At 48.4% G+C, this 21,985-nt stretch overlaps 1 protein-coding gene across 1 annotated transcript in view; it reads left to right on the top strand.

The window, feature by feature from the left end:
- man1a2 (mannosidase, alpha, class 1A, member 2) overlaps nt 1-21,985 on the top strand; it is a gene marked incomplete at its 3' end in the record, with an annotated part of 51,177 nt that overhangs the window by 10,498 nt on the left and 18,694 nt on the right. The window contains exons 4-5 of the mRNA XM_080537021.1: nt 15,109-15,235; nt 16,035-16,169. Coding sequence (XP_080393147.1) covers nt 15,109-15,235; nt 16,035-16,169 — 262 coding nt within the window. The remainder of the gene's footprint in view (nt 1-15,108; nt 15,236-16,034; nt 16,170-21,985) is intronic.

Here is a 21,985-nt window from a genome sequence, read left to right as displayed (position 1 = left end):
TCATACACACATCATGATCAGACAAACCTAAACATTACACTTTCACATTTTACATTTTTGGCATTTAGCCAAACATGACCCTTAATTAAACGACACCCTTTATCCAAAGCGACTTACAACAAATACATTTGTCTAAGTCAGTGAGTCATCTGTCCTTCAGCCAATCGCAAAAGAAAAAGTAATCTATGCTTGGGTTGCCAGGAGCCATTGGCAGTCATAATGCTAGAAGAAGAAGGAAGCATTAAGATTTTCTTTTCTGCTCCATTATCTGTCAAACTGCTGAATTAACCGCTAGTTCGTCAATTCACAACGTGTCAGCGACGTGGTCGGAGAAAGAACGACAGTCGTTTCAGGAGTGTAACTTTTGGTGTGTTGCCCGTGACCTCGTCCACCTCAGGACTCAGAAGGAGAGGGAGAAAGAAAAGAGAAAGAAAAGATCACAAGCGCTAAAGACTCGGTGCCAAAACAAATGCTGCCAGTGGCGGCTGTTTGAAGGGCAGGGGCGAAAAGAAAAAAAGGGCACCTACTGCACACAACATGGGACCCCATCAGTGCACATGGTCAAGTTTAGACCATTGGAAGGGCAGCCAATAGGGCACATCCTCTCATTTTGCCACTCAAAAGGGCACCATCCTACGCTGTCTGTCTGTCTCCTACTACGCTGTCTGTCTGTCTGTCTCCTACGCTGTCTCTCTGTCTCCTACGCTGTCTGTCTGTCTCCCTCGCTGCTGCGCCACACTGAGCCGTGTCGGAGGCGGCGGTTTGTTTAGTCACAAATCTCTTTATCAAATATGCGACCCGCGTCTCAGACGAGGCTCCCTGCGTCTCCCTGCGTCTCCTCGTCCTCCCCTCTGCTTTTGTGTCTCTTATCTTCTCCTCGTGTTTCTGTCTCATGTAGAGCGCAGCTGCAGATGATCCCTCAGATGTGCAGAGAGCTGTGTGTGTGTGTGTGTCTGTGTGTCTGTGTGTCTGTGTGTCTGTGTGTACTGTGTGTACTGTGTGTACTGTGTTTGTGTGTTCTGGTTACTCTAGCTTGAGCTGCGAGTGGGCCCTGTGGTGTGACACAAAAGACATGGCGTTGGCAAAACAGCTAAGAAACACACACACACACACACACACCTCCCCCTCCCTCGCGTGGTTGCAGGCAGTAGACTGACCCTCGCGTGGTTGCAGGCAGTAGACTGACCCTCGCGTGGTTGCAGGCAGTAGACTGACCCTCGCGTGGTTGCAGGCAGTAGACTGACCCTCGCGTGGTTGCAGGCAGTAGACTGACCCTCGCGTGGTTGCAGGCAGTAGACTGACCCTCGCGTGGTTGCAGGCAGTAGACTGACCCTCGCGTAGTTGCAGGCAGTAGACTAGCCTATATCTTTATGGCTTTTGCACTATTGCACTATTGCACTGCTCTGGCTAGATGCCCAATGTGTTTCTTTGTCTCTGTACTTACTTGTACTTATTGCCAATGGCAATTGAAATTGAATCTGAATCTGATCCTCGTGTGAAAGGGCAGGCAGCCCCACTTCTAGTTGTCGGTCGGTGGGTCGCTCCGCTGCGGGCGATCGGTAGACTCTCCCTGGGGGGGGGGGGGGGGATTTATGATGAGTTGTGGGAATTGGACATTTTTCAGCCGCTGTGTTTTCCTGCTAAAAGGTTTGATCGAGCACATTTTCCAGGGGGCCTCTTGTCTTGGCCGACTGAAACCATTATCTAAGAGCCAGAAACCTGCGCTGTTTGTCTCCCAGAAGACCTGGCCTTGGCTGTGTGATACAGGCCCGCTGGTGGTGGAGGCTGAGTGTGTGATAGAGGCCCGCTGGTGGAGGCTGAGTGTGTGATAGAGGCCTGGTGCTGGTGGAGGCTGGGTGTGTGATAGAGGCCTGGTGCTGGTGGAGGCTGAGTGTGTGATAGAGGCCTGGTGCTGGTGGAGGCTGGGTGTGTGATAGAGGCTCGCTGGTGGAGGCTGAGTGTGTGATAGAAGCTCGCTGGTGGAGGCTGAACCCATGTTTGTGGGTAATTCTTACAGGCAAAACGGATTAATAAAGCAAAATAGTATTTATCAAGTGCTGAACAATGTTTTTGTACAAAATGATAACTGCACAATTGCATTTGCATCACAGTAGCACATCACTTCTGTCTGTAACAAAATAACAAATACCGTCTTTGTTACCAGCATTGATTAATAAAGCAAAATAGCATTTATGAAATGCTGAACTATTCTTTGTATAAAAAAAACTTTTAAACAAATTAAACAAAACACATTTGCATCACATCACTATTGTCTTTAATAAAACAATAAGGTCTTTGTTACCAGCAAAACTGATTAATAAAGCAAAATAGTATTTGCTCTGAACAATAAAATTATTTTTTATTTTTTATTTTATTTAACCTTTATTTATACAGGTAAAAACACATTGAGCCCCAAGGGCTCATTTTCAAGTGTGACCTGTTCACAGGCATACAACAACATCCACCACAAACAAATACAATACAAAACCTAGCCTACATAGTCTAAAACTAAACTAAAACTACATAGTCTAAAAACTAAAACTAGTCTAAAACAGTCTTAGATAGTCTAAAACTACAAGACCTAAAACTAGACAGCTAAAGAGCTAGGGACAGGGAGGGGTCAGCAATAGGGATGCTCCGATTTATCGGCCACCGATTTAAATCGGCCGATTTCACTCCAAATGACTCGATCGGTGATCGGCAAAAATGGCCGATCGCAAAAACCGATCCTTTTTTTTTTTTTTTTTTTTTTTTTTTACTTTCCTGGGGAAGACAGATAACTGAACAGAAAACATAGGAGGACGTAACAGTATGTAAACCATGAAGGCCACGTTTATGATGTCTTTTATACAGCCATATCGACTGACTTGGGCTTCAGGCCCTAACTGGGTGATAGGCCAGACCTTTACTATGCCATAAAAATGGGTCTGCGTTTGCTTGGTGCCTAATGGATCAAAACTTTTGTCTAAAAAGCAAAAAATACTTAGGCTATCCAGTCAGTTATGTATTTTTTTTAAAATCGGTATCGGTATCGGTTGATCTTGAGGAAACAAATCGGTGATCGGTATCGGCCCCAAAAATCCAGATCGGAGCATCCCTAGTCAGCAATGGGCAAAAGGGAGGGTCAACTCAATTGCAAGAACAAATCATAGACTCGCACTGTATGTCTCTCAGCAAGAGCTTGAACTTTTGTCTTTAACAAAACAACAAATATCGTCAAGGAAGGTCAAAATAGTCAAGGCAACAAGTCGTATCTCGTTTGTATGGCTTACTTTGGAAACTTGAATACCAAGTCTAAGCAAAATAGTCATCGTGCTTTTTAGTTCAACAAAAAGTAAAAGAATTAAAACGCAACCTTCAACAACAAAACATATTTTGTTTACTCGCTTAAACAGCCTGTGTGTGGGTGCTGTGAATGCAAGCTTTATAATAGTGGAGGACATAGCAACAGCATGTAAGCCGTTCACAGAGAGTTTATTCCAAATTGCATTGAAAAGGTATGTGGTGTTGTATGCCACAACAAGAAGCAGGCATATCAGCATGGCCTTTAAATACCCTGGCTAGCTGGATGGATGAGCTGGCCTCCGACTTACACAACCAGATAAAAACTAAAAAGCCAAGGAATTTGTTTTGTATTCGTTGGCTGCAGATGAGAGTAGGAACAGGACGGACACTTTCCATATTCATCCGGGGGGTGGATGTTCAGTTTTCCGTCACTGAGGAACTTTTGGATATAAAAGCGATTCACAGGACAACGACTGGACAGGACATTTTCACACAAGTGGAGCGGTGCATCAACGAAACGGTCCATGTCCATATTTGCATAATGCTCATGCTTCGTTTCGAAATGCCTCCAAAGGTTATACTCTTTGAAAATTGCCAATGACTCTTGACAAACGAGACACATTGATGCCTCTGTCTCCCGTTTTCCTCTGTTTTATTCTGTTTCCCATCTTTCTTGAAATTGTCGATATTCATTGTCCACTTTTCTTTTTTGGCCATTGTTTATGCTAGCTACTTTTGGAAAGGTAGATTCATTTACGTTGTTTATATGGTGGCCTAGGTAGTCCATTTGGCCTTTATTAATTCTCTTATAAAAGCGTGAGAGTGGAGCGTAGTAGCGCCTTCTGCGTTTCAGTGTTGTATTGTCACGGACGTCAATTTAAACACCACTGCACGGGCCACATTAAAATGTTTGTCAGAATGTATTGGCGGGCCGGGTTAAAAGTCGACGCGGGCCGTGTCTGGCCCGCGGGCCTTGTATTTGACGTGTGGCCTAGGGTCTACAGTCAGGGTCTAGGGAGTAGGGTCTAGGGAGTAGGGTCTAGGGAGCAGGGTCTAGGGAGTAGGGCTTTAGGTCTACAGTCAGGGTCTATAGTAACCAGGATATAGGTCAGTCAGTGAGGGGAAGGTAGTGTTCCTGCATGTGAACAGCCAGCCACACAGCCTTGGGCTCAGCTGGCTGGTTGGGAGCCATGTCTGAACAGAAGCCGGGGACAGGGGGGAGGAGAGGGGGGAGGGAGGGAGGGAGGGAGGGAGGGAGGAGAGGAGAGGAGAGGAGAGGAGAGGAGAGGAGAGGAGAGGATGTTATTACACACCACAAAGGTGTGTTGGGGCTAGGAGGGCTGTTACAGCACTGCTGCTTTCATTTAGCCAACGCCAACTAGGTCAGAGAGAGACGGCAGGGAAGTCTGCGGCTGCGCCCCCATAGTCTAGATTCACTCCCTCGCTTTCCTCTCCTCCTCGCCTCCCTCTCCTCCTTGCCTCCCTCTCCTCCTTGCCTCCCTCTCCTTCTTCTCCTCCTTGCCTCCCTCGCCTCCCTCTCCTCCTTGCCTCCCTCTCCTTCCTCTCCTCCTTGCCTCCCTCGCCTCCCTCTCCTCCTTGCCTCCCTCGCCTTTCTCTCCTCCTTGCCTCCCTCGCCTCCCTCTCCTCCTTGCCTCCCTCGCCTTCTCTCCTTTCCTCCGTCCGTACGGAGACGAGGGAACCGGAGAGGTGAGAGGAAGTGCTCGTCAGATGAGACACCGTAGGTGAAAGCAGAACACAGTGTCCTATGTTGAGAGGCAAGGCAAATGTATTTATATAATAATAATTAATTAATAAATAATAATTTAATTATATGTAAATGTCTTACAACAGGGGCAATTCAAAGTGCTGTACATATAGCATAAAAAAATACAGAAAAAGGAGGATAGTAAGAACATCTAAATGAAAAGAATATATATATATATATATATATATATATAAAATAAATAGATCAACATTTAACAATATAATAAGACAATGAATAAAAAGATATAGGCCCTTCCAGATAGCTTAAGATGAAATTGAGGAGAGGAGGCTACCATTGTTTATCGAGACACACCCATTGGCTGGTAGAGGCTCCGGAACACGAGGTGGGTGGTAGTAGTAGTAGTAGGAGGGGGTGGGGTGGGGGTCACGGACCACAGCTAAATGGAAAACAATGTCGGGCTGCCACTTACTCCACGTCAGAGCGTTTCATTTAGAAGACTGAAGCCTGACAAGTGAGCAGTGAGCACCACTCGATACCAGCAGCCCATTGGCCCCCGGGGAGCCCTCTGGAAGTTAGTCACTCCACAAGAGTGCAAGCCAAACGCTAGCACGCCTCTTTCGCTAGGCTACGGGCCGCAAGGTCGGTACACTGTGGCTAGCATGACTGTCCTGGCGGTTAGATCTAGTAGTGGTGGTCTAGTGGATAGTGAGTTGGACTTGTGATCGGAAGGTTGTGAGTTCAAATCCCGCCTTTGAGTAAAGGCACTTAGCCCTCAGTTACTCCAGGGGGAATGTCCCTGTAATTCGTAATTGTAAATCGCTTTGGATTAAAAGCGTCTGCTAAATGGCAAAATTATTTAATTAAAATTATCTCCACGTGACATGGGAATCGAATGAGGAACGGTTTGATTTCCACCCCCACCACCAGCCCCTGGTGTCCATTCTAGTCTACTGTCTCCATGGTGGAAGGTCAGAGAAGTACACACCTTTTGGGGGGGGGGCCAGTCCCCCTCATATTTTTCTTTTTTGCGATAGAGACAGTAGAGATTTGACGGGAAGGAAGGATGGGTGAGAGAGAGAAGAGATGACAAGCAGAATATGTCAGCGGCCGGAATCGAACCGGCGGGAACCCTGCGGTTACACTGCGTTACGACCACCAAGCGCCCTAGAGAAGTACACACTTACTACTAGCATCCAGTGTGCATAGTCTGGTAGTCCACCCCCCCCCCGCCCCCCTTTGCAGTCATGTGCTCCTGGAGAACTGTCTCTTAAAGAGCTCAGCGGAGGTGGGACTCGTTTCCCCTGCAGGTAGAAAGTAGAAAGAGTAAACAGAGGTGAGATGGCTGCTCTGTGAACCAAGGCCCCCCGTCGGAATGAACGAGAGATGGAGAGATGGAGAGATGGAGGAGGGAGGGAGGGATAAAAGGAGGGAGAGATGCGGTGACTCAGGCATTCGACGTCCCAGCTGAGCCACCGGCCGTAATTAATTCCTGGGAGCGGAGCGGGAGGTTTTAAGCGAAGCCGGAGATCAATGGTTGATGTGATTTCCATGGGTTAGATATATACAGACACACACACACACACACACCACACACACACACACACACACACACCTGTGTGCAAGGTAATCGTTTCATGGAATTACATTATTCATGTGAACTCTCCCTAACAGCAGATCGCATTTGAACATTATTCACTGTTTCTCTCTCTCTCTGTTTCTCTCTGTTTCTTTCTCTCTCTCTCTCTCTCTCTCTCTCTCTCTCTCTCTCTCTCTCTCTCTCTCTCTCTCTCTCTCTCTCTCTCTCTCTCTCTCTCTCTCTCGCTCTCTTTCTGTTGTATGCGTTGACTGCCCCCTGTTCCCTGATGTACATTTTTTCTCCTTGCTACTTTGTAAAGAGTCTGAAGGAAGATGGATGGGTGGAGGGAGGGAGGGAGTGGGGAAGAGAAAGGGATGGAGGGATGGAGGGATAGATGGATGGAGGGATGGGTGGAGGGAGGGAGGGAGGGAGGGAGGGAAAGGGAAGGGCCTTAGCGAATGCTCCTTAATCCTCGTTTAAACACGTGCCTGGCCCTGGGCTAGCATAAACCCACCGCACTGATGATGTCATCACTACCCGCCCATACAGATGGAAGTATGGAAGTATGGAAGTATGGAAGGATGGAAGGATGGAAGGATGGAAGGATGGAAGGATGGAAGGATGGATGGAACAAGACCAGAGACAGAGGGACAGTAAGGACCGGGAGGGGGGGGTAGGGTCAGCTATTAGGACTGTGGGTGTGGTGTGGTATTGCAGTGAAACCTCCAGCACCCTCCTGATAGCACCCCTCCTCGCACTCTTTCTCAAGTCCCCACTCTTTTTCTGTCTCTACCACCTTTCTCTCTCTGTCTCTCTCTCCCTCTCTCCCTCCCCCTCTCCCCCTCTCTCTTCCTACACCAGTGAACGAGCTGTGATCAAAGTCTAATGTCCTTCTGAGAGTCCGTCCCTCTGTCTGTCTGTCCGTCGGTCGGTCGGTTGGTTGGTCTGTCTTTCTGTCTGTCTTTCTGTCTGTCTGTCTGTCTGTCTGTCTGCTCTGCTGTGAGTCGTTGTACCCCGGGCGGAGCAGAGCCACGTCTCAGAGAGCCGTTGGGTTCCGGAACGTTCGGGGAACGGGAACGTTCCGGAACGTTCTGTTCTGAAGGGGTTTGATCCCTCGCCTCTGAGCCCAGACACAGACACCGGTGTGTGCGTGTGTGGGGGGGGTGGGGGCGGGGGCGGGACAGCACGACAACAATGGTCCGTCCAGACCGACATTAATTACCTGTTCTGTAGGTCTCAGAACACCTCACCTCCTGGGGAATCCTGGACGCGCTCCGTCACGACAGACCAGGGGAGGCTGGAGGAGGTAGAAATGGAAGGACAGGGGAGGCTGGAGGAGGTAGAAATGGAAGGACGGGGGTCTCGTTGAGACGCACGGTATGGGATGAGGACTTCTGTTGTTCCGTCCCCTCCTGCCTTTCAACATGCGCCGTCGTTCTCCTCCTCCTCCCTCCACACACCAGACCGCTTCACACCTCCGCACGCTCCGACGGTAGCGTTACCATGGCTACGCTCAGCCTCCACCGTCACCACTACCACAAAAATCAATCTCGTTGCGGTCGGTCGCCACGGGAACGGGAACCCTCCCAGTCAGAACCCTCCTCCCAGGACCAACCGACAACGACAAACCGCTTCACTCACAGCTTGTGGTTCCATAGCGTCCCTCAGTCCCTCGTCCCATAGCGTTTAACAGTGAGTCCCCCGTCCTCCGTCCTCCGGTTTCTACCTACGCCAGCCTCCCCTGGTGTTCTACCTCCCCCAGCCTCCCCTGGTGTTCTACCTCCCCCAGCCTCTCCTGGTGTTCTACCTCCCCCAGCCTCTCCTTGTGTTCTACCTCCCCCAGCCTCTCCTGGTGTTCTACCTCCCCCAGCCTCTCCTTGTGTTCTACCTCTGCCAGCCTCTCCTGGTGTTCTACCTCCCCCAGCCTCTCCTGGTGTTCTACCTCCCCCAGCCTCCCCTGATGTTCTACCTCCCCCAGCCTCCCCTGATGTTCTACCTCCCCCAGCCTCCCCTGGTGTTCTACCTCCCCCAGCCTCTCCTTGTGTTCTACCTCCGCCAGCCTCCCCTGGTCCCCTGTCGTGACGGGTTCTAGCCACGGTGATGTCACACCAGACGGCGGGGGGGGGGGTCTCTAGAGTGAAGGGACCGACCGTCACATCATCAATCTTAGACTGATGTTCACAGTTAGCATCGTGTGGGATCGTTAGCGCCTCAGCGTGGCGTCGTGTTTAGGGTACCTAGCCTGGCGGTCGTTTAGCTGCTTTTGTGTCATTTTCGATTAGTCGTGAAAATATTTCATTGTTCAAAACAAAACCCGTCTCAGGAAGTTCAGCGGAAGGTCCTTAGCTTCCGTGAGCTTCCGGAAGTATCTGGGGCTCACAGTTGCCACGGTGACGGTTTCAGAACAGGAAGAAGTTTGGCTGCAACTTCGCGAAATCGCATTTCTAGTCAACAAGTCTCGAGTCTCATCATCAGCAACATCATCGTTAACAACAGATTTATTGTCGACATTTGTCTGATAAGACTTTATCTGTGAAAATCTATTAAATAGGTTCTTCTATCGAGCTTTCGCAGATAAGTCTTATCAGACAAATGTCGACAATAAATCTGTTGTTAATTCCTCTCCGTGCTCTCCAGACCATAGCCTAGACAGAGCGTTGTATGGTGCTGTTAGCATTGGATAGTGTCTTTGTGTGGTTAGTAAGGTAGTTTGCATACAACTCTGGTGGTGAATGTCTTCTCTTGTTCCACACTGATATTCATAAGAAGCCAGTCTGTATGTCCTGGTTCTTTGTGTGCTATGCTATTGTGCTATTGTGCATATGAGGCTGGTAGTAGGGATGCTCCGATTTATCGGCCACCGATTTAAATCGTCCGATTTCACTCCAAATGACTCGATCGGTGATCGGCAAAAATGGCCGATCGCAAAAACCGATCTTTTTTTTCTTTTTTCTGGGGAAGACAGATAACTGAACAGAAAACATAGGAGGACGGAACAGTATGTAAACCATGAAGGCCACGTTTATGATGTATTTTATACAGCCATATCGACTGACTTGGGCTTCAGGCCCTAACTGGGTGATAGGCCAGACCTTTACTATGCCATAAAAATGGGTCTGCGTTTGCTTGGTGCCTAATGGATCAAAACTTTTGTCTAAAAAGCAAAAAATATGTAGGCTATCCAGTCAGTAGGCCTACAGTTATGTATTTAAAAAAAAATCGGTATCGGTATCGGTTGATCTTGAGGAAAAAAATCGGTGATCGGTATCGGCCCCAAAAATCCAGATCGGAGCATCCCTAGCTGGTAGGAGGTAGAAATCAGAGGACGGGGCTCATTGAACACGAACGAAGCGAGGAACGGTATCGAACACGTCATGTGATCTTCTACGGTACCGTTCCTCATTACAGTAAGTCTGTCCTCCGTTTTCTACCACCACCAGCCTCCCCTGGGGCGTGTGGATGGATATTGTGCATGGGGTATGGGTATTGGAAAATAGCCACTGTCTTTCCATGGAGAATATGAATGAATGAATGAATGAATGGACTTTATTGTCATTGCTACAGTACAGGTACCAAACAACGAAATTTAGGAGGGGTGGCTCCCCTGGTGTTAGGAAAGAAAAAAAAAAAACTTTAAAAAAAAAAATCACAAGAAGGGAAGGAGCTGGTTTACATAAATAAAGGCTATGTACACTATCCACTGTACTATACTGTACAGACAGACGACTAGGGTTGTCATATTGCACAATAGTATTATTTCACATTTATTTAAAGTGTCGCAGTTTGCAGGCTTGAAATGTACATGTTTGTGCCTCAGCACTACACCTGATTTTTTCAGTCCAGCAGCTGCCATCAATCCGTCCAGACTGTCCAGGGCCCAGAACTTAGGTCTTTGCTGTGTTCAGGGCCTGGACGGCCCTGTGGTAGAAGAATATATTCGGTTGTTACGTCTGACGTCAAACGTGACATTTAGCAATTTCCGGGTCCAAACCAGAAGTTCCCTGCACCAGAGTACCAGTGTACTACAGCGGTAGAATGACAGTTCAATCGTTTTTTAGACTGGGATCTATTCATACAACAAGGGACACAGCACTTTCCCAGTTTTTCCCATATTTGTCAGCGTCTTTGAGCCTCGGAAAAGCGCTATACAAATATAATGAATTATTATTATTATTACTGAGGCATTTCGAAGAGAGCGCCTCAGCCAACTTTGGACCCGGAAACACGTCACGACTTAACCGAATTACACCTTAGATACACCACATCTTCCATGTGATTGTTACCGTGGGTTACCGGGCTGCTGTCACAGAGAGAACGAAATGTCCTTCTGGGCCGATGATGAGAAGCCAGAGCAGACCAGACCAGTCCAAGCCAGACCAGGCCAGGCCAGGCTAATGGAATCAGGCTCTGCATGACCGGAGGCCCCTAATCAGACAGGAGGGACAGGCGGGTGATTGCTCTGGTCTGATGAAGGGAGCGGGAGCAGGAGGAGCAGAGCGGAGGTGTAGCGCAGCGGGGCTTGATTGCTCTGGCCTTGCCTTGGTCTGGGTCGCTGCTGTGTCTGTCAGCATAATGGAAGGGGACAGATGTTGACATGTTCTTTATTGCTTGTGTTTGACATTACGCACCTCGCATGAGATCACTGCCACGCTACAGCAACCTCGGAGAGGAGGGAGGGAGGGAGGGAGGGGGGGGGGGAGAGGAGTGGATAGGAGGGAGAGGGAAGGGAGGGAGGGAGAGGAGAGGGAGGCAGGGAGAGGATAGGAGGGAGAGGGAGGGAGAGAGAAGAGAGGAGAGGATAGGCAGGGAGAGGATAGGAGTGAGAGGGAGGGAGAGGATAGGAGGGAGAGGGAGGGAGAGGAAAGGAGAGGAGAGGAGGGAGGGAGGGAGAGGATAGGAGGGAGAGGGAGGGAGAGAGAAGAGGGGAGAGGAGGGAGAGAGAAGAGAGGAGAGGAGGGAGAGAGAGGAGGAGAGGAGAGGATAGGAGGGAGAGGGAGGGAGAGAGAAGAGAGGAGGGGAGGGAGAGAGGAGAGGAGAGGGAGGCAAGGGAGAGGATAGGAGGGAGAGGGAGGAAGAGAGGAGGGGAAAGGAAAGGAGAAGAGAGACTGAGGCAGATTTGTGTAGGAATCCATTATCATGAAGGTGTTAATTAGGGCTGCACGATTAATCGATTTTAAATCGAAATCGCGATTTGAAATGTCGCGATTAGCTAATCGCAAAGCCTGCGATTTGCCTGCGATTTTTTTTTTTTTTTTTTTTTTTTTTTTTTTTTTTGCCATTTAGCAGACTCTTTTTTAATCCAAAGCGATTTACAAATACGAATTACAGGGACATTCCCCCTGGAGTAACTGAGGGCTAAGTGCCTTACTCAAGGGCACACTAGTAGTGGTGTGGTTTCAGGCGGGATTTGAACTCACAACCTTCCGATCACAAGTCCAACTCACTATGTGTTTCTCAACCCTCTCCTCGGGGCGCCCCAGCCGCTCCACATATTTGATCTGTTCCACCACCAGCACACCTGATTCAACTAATCAAGTCCAAATCATAATTGCTTTGGACTTGATTAGTTGAATCAGGTGTGCTGGTGGTGGAACAGATCAAATATGTGGAGCGGCTGGGGCGCCCCGAGGAGAGGGTTGAGAAACACCACTACCCGTATGGGATACGTCATACAGCGCGTCGGATTCAACGTCAATGAACGTCAACGTCAATGAACGTAAAAAAAAAAGACACTTGTTGAGAGAAACAAAATGGTGTTGCTGTTTAAAAAAAACATAAATAAATATGTTGTCCCAATTCATATCTTTTAAGTTCTCATCCTTGCATTAGAATTAGAGCAGTTAATAGTTTGATGGTATCATGTGGTAATGCTCTCTGAAAATAGGTGATAGATAGATTCATCCAATCACCTGCCAAGTATTTTTTGAAAGTACCTGCCCTTTTCCAAACAGCTTCCAATTAAGCTTTCCTAGATGGTTGTGTGAAACAAACCACCTGAGTCAGGTTAGTAATGCTCCATCACATGTTTTAATCTGAAGCTTGATTTTAAAGCAACCCAACTTTAAAGCAACCCAATGTAAGTTTAGTTCTTTCACTCGTAGCTCGGGCTGTGGGGGTGCTAGAGGAGGGAGCCTCTAAGTCCCCTGAAGACGTACAAACAAACTGCACGTTGATACGACCTTCCTAGCCGGAGATATGGCCACACTTTACAAAAACTCCCTTTTTTTTTTTTTTTTTTTTTTTGCTATTTAAAAATAAATTAATCGCAAATTAATCGCAATCGCGATATCTGTCCAAATAATCGCAATTCGATTTTTTTCCCAAATCGTGCAGCCCTAGTGTTAATGTTGCACACTGGACCCAGGGCCTGATAGAAGGGGGGGGGAGAGAGAGGGGGGGGGGATTATTGGTGTTTCCAGTCGTCACCCTGGCCTCTCAGCCTCCGTCAGTCCTGCTGCCCGAAAGCCAGGGACAAACACACACAAACACAACACACACACACACACACACACACACACGCACACACACACACACACACACAAACACAACACACACACACACACACACACACACACAACACTCTCATTTCACGCTGCCTCGCCTCACAAGCAAACACTCGGAACACATTAGCCTAGCGAGCTGACCCTCCACCACCCCTCCTAAACATCACTAAGATCTCCCGTTTACACACACACACACACACACACACACACACATCCCATTTAGATGCTGTTTACCAGGGCTGCAGGACTCACTGGGGGGGCTTCATCAACACTGGGGTCTCACCCCCCCCCCCCCCCCCCCCCACACACACACACACAAATGAAATGTCAATACTTTTTCCCATCAGTTAAAAGCTAGACACACACACCGACACACACAAACAAACCTCATCACTATTTCCCCATCAATTAAAAACTAGACACACATGCACATACACATACACACACGCACATACACATACACACACGCACATACATACACACACACACACACACGCACATACACAGTAGTCAACATGAATATGTATGAATGTTTTGAGGCCTGTGTTATGCAACTCAGAAAGCAGTTATTTTAGTCTTGGCCCCATCTTCCGCACCATATGATTATGAAATATGAAACACTGTGAGAGAGAGAGAGAGAGAGACAGAGACAGAGAGAGAGAGACAGAGAGAGAGAGAGAGAGAGACTGAGAGAGAGAGAGACAGACAGACAGACAGAGAGAGAGAGAGAGAGAGAGAGAGAAAAGTAAAGAAAGAAAGAAAGAAAGATAATTAGCCTCAAAGGCCCTGTAATGCTCTGTGTGTCGGCGTGGCTACTCCTGTGCTAAGTGAATGTTAACACACACACACATTCTCTCCATCTCTCCACCCCGGCGGGGTCAGGCGGGGTCGTGAGCGTGGTGCTGTGACAGCGTAGGTTGTGAAAGCCTGCCACGTCTCTGTCCCCGCCACTGCATATCCATGACCACCTGACTGACCCCTTTTATAGCTTTATCTTTCATCGCTCTTTTATTTATTTTTTGGTTTGCTCCATTCCTTCTCTCTCTCTCTCTCTCTCTCTCTCTCTCTCTCTCTCTCTCTCTCTCTCTCTCTCTCTCTCATGTTTGCTTTCATCCGTGGTCCGCGGGGGCCTGAGAGCGGCGTCCCTCTCCTGGCTGTGTTGTGTGTGTAGGGGGGGGGGGGGGAGGGGGGTGTGGTACTGATGGGGTACTGATGGGGTGTTTGTCTGGCGGGCAGGCGGGAGCTCATGTGGACCGACTCGCACGCTGTGAGTGTCTCTTGTCATCTTCCTGACCTCTCACACACACACACACACACACACACACACACACACACACGTATGCATGCATGTGCATAGTACACACACACACACACACACACACACACACACACACACACGTATACATGCATGCATGTGCATAGTACACACACACACACACACACACACGTATACATGCATGCATGTGCATAGTACACACACACACACACACACACACACACACACACACACAGCTCAGTTCAGTTCATAAGGAACAGTGTTGTTTCCTGTGTGCTGGTTGGTGACTAGAGGAAGTAGAGGAGTGTGTTATTATGTTGATGTTCAGGTAACAGAGAACAGTAGCCAGGGGATTGTTGTTTTTTAGCTTTGCAGCCCAACAATAACGACCATATTATATTTATTTAGTTGTTGTTGTTTGTGATGTGAGCTGCTTTAACGCCTTAATTTCTATCTATCTATCTATCTATCTATCTATCTATCTATCTATCTTATCTAAAAAACAAACAAAAAAGTACAAAAGAATTCCTATATAATAAAACCAGGTTGTGTTTGTTGTTGACTGGTGTTGTGTTGTTGTGTCGGCCCCGGGGGAGAGAGAGGTCCTCCACTCTTCTCTCTGCGACACCGACGTCTCTCTATATTCCACTGTTGACTGTCCACTTCCTGTTTGTAACTCCACCTAATCGTATCATTCCTGCCTCCTTGTGAGCTCACTTCCTGTCCTGTCCCGTGTGTCCAGGGAGGAGGAGGAGAGCCTGCGGGACAAGATCCGTGCGGACCACGAGAGAGCACTGCAGGAGGCCAAGGAGAAGCTGAAGAAGACCAGGGAGGAGCTGAAGGCCGAGATCCAGACAGAGAAGACCAAGGTGGGTGGGGGGGGGGTTGGAGCGCCTTCTCATTGGTTAGGAACACTACTCCTCCTGTCCAGGGTCCAAAGACGCTGACAATATGGGAAAACGGGAAAGTGCTGTGTCCCTTGTTGTATGAATAGATCCCAGTCTAAAAAACGATTGAACTGTCATTCTACCGCTGTAGTACACTGGTACTTTCTGGTTTGGACCCGGAAATTGCTAAACATCACGTTTGACGTCAGACTTAACAACCGAATAGAGAACGGACAAAAAAACAACATAGAATGTCAAATATAGAAGAGTTATCGATTCTTTATTCACAGCACCAGACCTTTTGCTAGCATATCAGCCCAATAGAGCTCTCAGGTCTTCTGCTAGCATATCAGCCCAATAGAGCTCTCAGGTCTTCTGACGCTGGTTTTCTCTGTGTACCACATGTACAAAAAGAGGAGATTTGGTGAGGCTGCATTCTCATTTTATGCACCCAAATTGTGGAATGCACTGCCAGTTTACATTAGGGATGCAACCTCAGCAAATATTTCAAGTCAAGACTAAACCCATCTTTTTAATATTGCCTTGAAACTACTAAATTATTAAATGATGATTATATAATGATTTAAAGCATTTTGAGCTGCAACGTTTGCAGGAAAAGTGCTATACAAATATTATTATTATTTTATTTTTTATTTTTATTGTTTTCTCTTTGTTGTTCTCTTGTTGTGTGAAGAGCTTTGTTTACAGTATGTAAGGAAAGTGCTACATGAATAATGTTGTTGTTGTTGTTGTTGTTGTTGTTGTTGTTGCTGCTGCTCAGGTGGCAGAGGAACTGAAGAAGAAGCAGGAAGCGCCCAAGCCCCTCCCCCCGGTGCCCATGCCTCAGGTGGTGGGGGTCAACGACGGCGACCCCGGGGAGCCTGAGGTCAAGGAGAAACGAGACAAAATACGAGAGGTAGGAGGGGAGAGGGGGGGGCCAGGTGTGTGTGTCTCTCTCTCTCTCTCTCTCTCTCTCTCTCTCTCTCTCTCTCTCTCTCTCACAATCTGCATGTCTCTCTCTCTCTCTCTCTCTCTCACAATCTGCATGTCTCTCTCTCTCTCTTTTCTCTCTCACAATCTGCATGTCTCTCTCTCTCTCTCTTTTCTCTCTCACAATCTGCATGTCTCTCTCTCTCTCTTTTCTCTCACAATCTGCATGTCTCTCTCTCTCACACAATCTGCATGTCTCTCTCTCTCTCTTTTCTCTCACAATCTTGCATGTCTCTCTCTCTCTTTTCTCTCTCACAATCTGCATGTCTCTCTCTCTCTCTCTCTCTTTTCTCTCACAATCTTGCATGTCTCTCTCTCTCTTTTCTCTCACAATCTGCATGTCTCTCTCTCTCTCACAATCTTGCATATATCTCTCTCTCTCTCTCTCTCTCACAATCTACATGTCTCTCTCTCTCTCACAATCTGCATGTCTCTCTCTCTCTCTCACAATCTGCATGTCTCTCTCTCTCTCTCACAATCTGCATGTCTCTCTCTCTCTCTCACAATCTGCATGTCTCTCTCTCTCTCTCACAATCTGCATGTCTCTCTCTCTCTCTCTCACACAATCTGCATGTCTCTCTCTCTCTCTCACAATCTGCATGTCTCTCTCTCTCTCTCTCTCTCTCTCTCTCTCTCTCACAATCTGCATGTCTCTCTCTCTCACAGTCTGCATGTCTCTCTCTCTCTCTCTCTCTCACAATCTGCATGTCTCTCTCTCTCTCACACAATCTGCATGTCTCTCTCTCTCACAATCTGCATGTCTCTCTCTCTCTCTCTCAATCTGCATGTCTCTCTCTCTCACAATCTGCATGTCTCTCTCTCTCTCACAATCTGCATGTCTCTCTCTCTCACAATCTGCATGTCTCTCTCTCTCACAATCTGCATGTCTCTCTCTCTCTCTCTCTCTCACAATCTGCATGTCTCTCTCTCTCTCTCACAATCTGCATGTCTCTCTCTCTCTCTTTTCTCTCTCACAATCTGCATGTCTCTCTCTCTCTCACAATCTGCATGTCTCTCTCTTTTCTCTCTCTGTAAATCTTTCTCTCACTCTGATGTGTGTGTGTGTGTGTGTGTGTGTGTGTGTGTGTGTGTGTGTGTGTGTGAGAGAGACAGCGTGAGCACGGCAGTGGTAGCGGCTCTGTGTGTGATAGTGATGATGTTTCTGCTGTGCTCACTGGAGATGGAGCCAGCCTGAACCCCCCCCCCCCCCCCCCCCCTCCCTGATGATGACCTCATCTCCTCTCCCTGCCTGACCTCCAGTGTGTTCTAGTAGAAGCCTGGCGTGGGTCCAGCTTCAGACGGTCCCACACACACTTCCTGGTTATATTTCCTGATCCTGATTCACCCCAATATAGATTTTTTATTTTTATTTATTTATTATTGGATGACTATAACTACCGGTTGCCTGGCGACGTGCTCCGTTGATAGAACGCGTAAAGGAACTGTTCGGCGTTTGGCCAATCGAAAAAAACGGACCCCTTCCTTGCTGCCACTCTTCCTTCTAGAACCTTCCTGGGAGCGGCCCAGTCACTCTGGACCTGCCTTTGTCCCTGAGCAGTGCTGTTGTTCCAGGGGTGCAAACTTGTCACCTTTCTGCTAAATTAGCCGTTTTTAATCTCAAAATATGTCATCCATGTGAATTGTGTAGATCTGCAAAATAAATATTTTGGGTGGGGAGGGGGGGGCTAAGTCTCATCCAAGTCACATGATGCGTGAGCTAACTAATCTCCCTGTCTGCTAAACTCTGCTGCTGTTGAAATAACTTTTAGCTTCAGGCAGCTAGGTACAATTCCAGACAGCGTGGGGAACACAGTCACGGTAAACTGTTTTTGAAGTAATTCTGCAGGTGTTAAGCTGTTAAGCTGTTAAGGGCTGCCGCTACTTACACATGCATCATTGTTAGACCTCCGTTAGTGCTAGCGATATCTATTTAACACCATTAGTGCTAGCGCTATCCCCCCCCTAAGGTTAGCCACAAAAAAATAAAGTGTCACCTTTTTGGGCCATCACCAGTTTGCACCCCTGTGTTTCCTGGTCATCCTCCCCCACAGAGACAAGACAACACAGGCTTCTCACAGAGACTCACGTTTGTTCATGTCCAAATGCGGCGCCCCCCAAAAATCCAGTTAAAACGCTGAAACACTGAGAGATTCACATCAGCCAACATGAAGAACATCGTAACACTTTCACATCACCGCTTTAATAATGACATGCCCTCTCTCTCCCTTCTCCTCCTTACTTCCCTGTCTGTCTTCACTGTATCTGTCCAAGAAAATGAAAAAAATATGAGTGGGACTCACTGCCCAAAAAATTACTTAAAAAAAGAAACAAGTCAGACAGGGCTTACCTCATCACCAGAGCTTGATTCTAACACCACCTCCTCCGCTATGTTGGCTACAGATCTGTGGGTTATTCAGCTTCTATGTTGTGGTTGTACATCGGTTTGTCGTTTCATGTCATACAGTAACTCACTGCATTCCAATGTGACTGGTTGACGTTTCCACTTGGATTAGAAATGATTTAACTGTGACTAGTATTGAGTGACCGGCCAAAGAATTGTGTTTGTGTGTGTGTGTTTGTGTGTGTGTGTGTGCGTGTGTGCGTGCGTGCGTGCGTGTGTGTGTGTCTGTGTGTGTCTGTGTGTGCGTGTGTTTGTGCTTGTGCTTGTGTGTGTGTGTGTGTGTGTGTGTGTGTGTGTGTGTGTGTGTGTTCTGGAGGTAGGGGGACCATAAAAAAGAGATAAATCGATAGCTAAAGCCGGGCTTCTAAATGGGCCTTAAATGCTCTCAGCACAAAGACGTATGGAGCCATAAACCACCGCAGTCGGATGGAGATGTGGAAGCTGCCGGAAAGATAATGAGACCCACCTCATTTCTCTCTGCTTCTCTCTTTGTTCCGCCCCTCTCTCTCTCTGTCTCTGTCTCTCTCTCTCTCTCTCTCTCTCTCTCTCTCTCTCTCTCTCTCTCTCTCTCTCTCTCTCTGTCTCTCTCTCTGTCTCTCTCTCTCTCTCTCTCTCTATCTCTCTCTCTCTCTCTCTCTCTCTCTCTATCTCTCTCTCTCGCACTCTTTCTCACTCTCTCTCAAGCCTCCCAGTGTGATGCAGATGGTCATGTGGGATTCGAATGCATTGCTAGGCAACACACGTATGTGTGTGTGTGTGTGTGTGTGTGTGTGTGCGCGTGTGTGCGTGTGCGTGTGCGTGTGTGTATGTGTGTGTGTGTGTGTGTGTGTGCGCGCGCGAGTGTACCCATGTCCTCTAGCGTAGCATGCTCTCTCCCCTCCCATCATCCCTCACATAGCCATCTGCCTCTTCACTGAGAGGTCTTTGATTGGTTAACCCAACACACACACACACACACACGCACTCACTCCCCTGAAGTATGTGACGTTTGTTTGGAAGACGTTCCTTTGTTTTCGGGGGAGCACGGTTTCCCTTATTGATCCAAACCCGAAAAGCGGGAATTCATTCCCGACATGGTCGTGAAGCGCCGTTTAACCCAAACCCAAACAGTAAGAAGAATGTATCTGGTTGTGGAGGAGATCTATGACAGCATAACCATCACCATTACCCCCTCAGCACTTTGTTTTATATCCCACTTACACAGTGAATGAATCTATGAGAGGCTCCATCTAGCACCCGCCGTCCAGGACAGGGGCACTAAATCCTGGTTCTGGACGGTTCTTCTTCTGGACTCTCTCCGCTGTGAGTCCTGGGGGGGGTTTCAGTCCAATCATCATCATCATCATCATCATCATCATCATCATCACACCAGACTGAGCTGCTCTGGCTGGTCTTCAGAACCCTGGTTCTGGCTGGGTCAGGGTGTCGTCAGTTCTGACGTGGAACTAAAGCCCAGCAGGTTCGGAGGCTCTCCAGGAGCCCGGGGGGGAGGGAGGGAGGGAGGGAGGGAGGGACTGCTCTGTCTGGCTGGTCTGACTGCTCTGTCTGGCTGGGCAGAGCTATACTTGACTGTACTGGGCTGAGTTGAGTTGAGCTGAACTGAACTGAGCTGAGACACAGCCACCATGGTCTGTCACAGACTGTGCTGGAAAGGACTGAAGTGTCTGTGTGAGAAGAAAGGAGCTAGCTTCAGGCTGGCTCTGTAGTGTGTGACGCCCCAGCGTAGACAGAGTGTAGTGTGTGACGCCCCAGCGTAGACAGAGTGTAGTGTGTGACGCCCCAGCGTAGACAGAATGTAGTGTAGTGTGTGACCCCCCAAGCGTAGACAGAGTGTAGTGTGTGACGCCCCAGCGTAGACAGAGTGTAGTGTGTGACGCCCCAGCGTAGACAGAATGTAGTGTAGTGTGTGACCCCCAAGCGTAGACAGAGTGTAGTGTGTGACCCCCCAAGCGTAGACAGAGTGTAGTGAGTGACGCCCCAGCGTAGACAGAGTGTAGTGTGTGACGCCCCAAGCGTAGACAGAGTGTAGTGTGTGACGCCCCAAGCGTAGACAGAGTGTAGTGTGTGACGCCCCAAGCGTAGACAGAGTGTAGTGTGTGACCCCCCAAGCGTAGACAGAGTGTAGTGTGTGACGCCCCAAGCGTAGACAGAGTGTAGTGTGTGACGCCCCAAGCGTAGACAGAGTGTAGTGTGTGACGCCCCAGCGTAGACAGAGTGTAGTGTGTGACCCCCCAAGCGTAGACAGAGTGTAGTGTGTGACCCCCCAAGCGTAGACAGAGTGTAGTGTGTGACGCCCCAAGCGTAGACAGAGTGTAGTGTGTGACCCCCCAAGCGTAGACAGAGTGTAGTGTGTGACCCCCCAAGCGTAGACAGAGTGTAGTGTGTGACGCCCCAGCGTAGACAGAGTGTAGTGTGTGACCCCCCAGCGTAGACAGAGTGTAGTGTGTGACCCCCCAAGCGTAGACAGAGTGTAGTGTGTGACCCCCCAGCGTAGACAGAGTGTAGTGTGTGACGCCCCGGCGTAGACAGAGTGTAGTGTGTGACGCCCCAGTGTAGACAGAGTGTAGTGTGTGACGCCCCAGCGTAGACAGAGTGTAGTGTGTGACGCCCCAGCGTAGACAGAGTGTAGTGTGTGACGCCCCAGCGTAGACAGAGTGCACCCTGGAGACGCGGCAACAAACCGGCGTTCGTTTGATGTCCGCCAACACGGCGGCGGCGGTTTGAAAAGGATCAAGAACAGAGAGAATTCTAAAAGGAGGAGAAATTAAAACCTTTTTTTCTTTCTTTCTCCATGACAAATGAACTTCCACAGTGTCGGCGGTGGGTGGGTGTTTTAAGGGTGTGTTCTTCTCACTAGAACATTTGCCTCACTTGAAACAGAGTTTAGGATAAAGTGAAGCAAATGCTCTGCGTCGTTTGGAGCTGTGAGAACGTCGTGCATTCGAAGTCACTCCCGGAGCAAAGAACCAACTGATGCTCCCCTTGGAAAGGGTGGTTTCTTCTCTCCGATTAGAAATGACGCATCCGTCACTTTTCTTTGCTTTTGGTGAGAACGCTGCTCGAGGCAGTCCATAGGAAAACAACAGCACACTGAATTTTCCATTTTTCTGACCAATCAACTACCACGTCTGTTGCTTCGATTGCGTATGTTACTTCGTTTACATGAAGGGCTGTGAGAACGCAAATCAGAGAAATAATTCATGCAACATATGTTGCGAACTCATACACTTGCTCTGGGTCTCGATTCTGACTTTCATGTGAGAACATGACCTTAAACACCTAGGCCACCCGGCTGATGTCACGTTCATCTGTGAGGTTTGGTGAGCACATCGAGCACATGG

The sequence above is a fragment of the Nansenia antarctica genome (genome assembly GCF_963989245.1).
Source record: "Nansenia antarctica genome assembly, chromosome: 7".
Classification (NCBI taxonomy): domain Eukaryota; kingdom Metazoa; phylum Chordata; class Actinopteri; order Argentiniformes; family Microstomatidae; genus Nansenia; species Nansenia antarctica.
The sequence above is the reverse complement of the archived record's forward strand: the minus strand, read 5'-3'. Positions and strand labels throughout refer to the sequence as shown.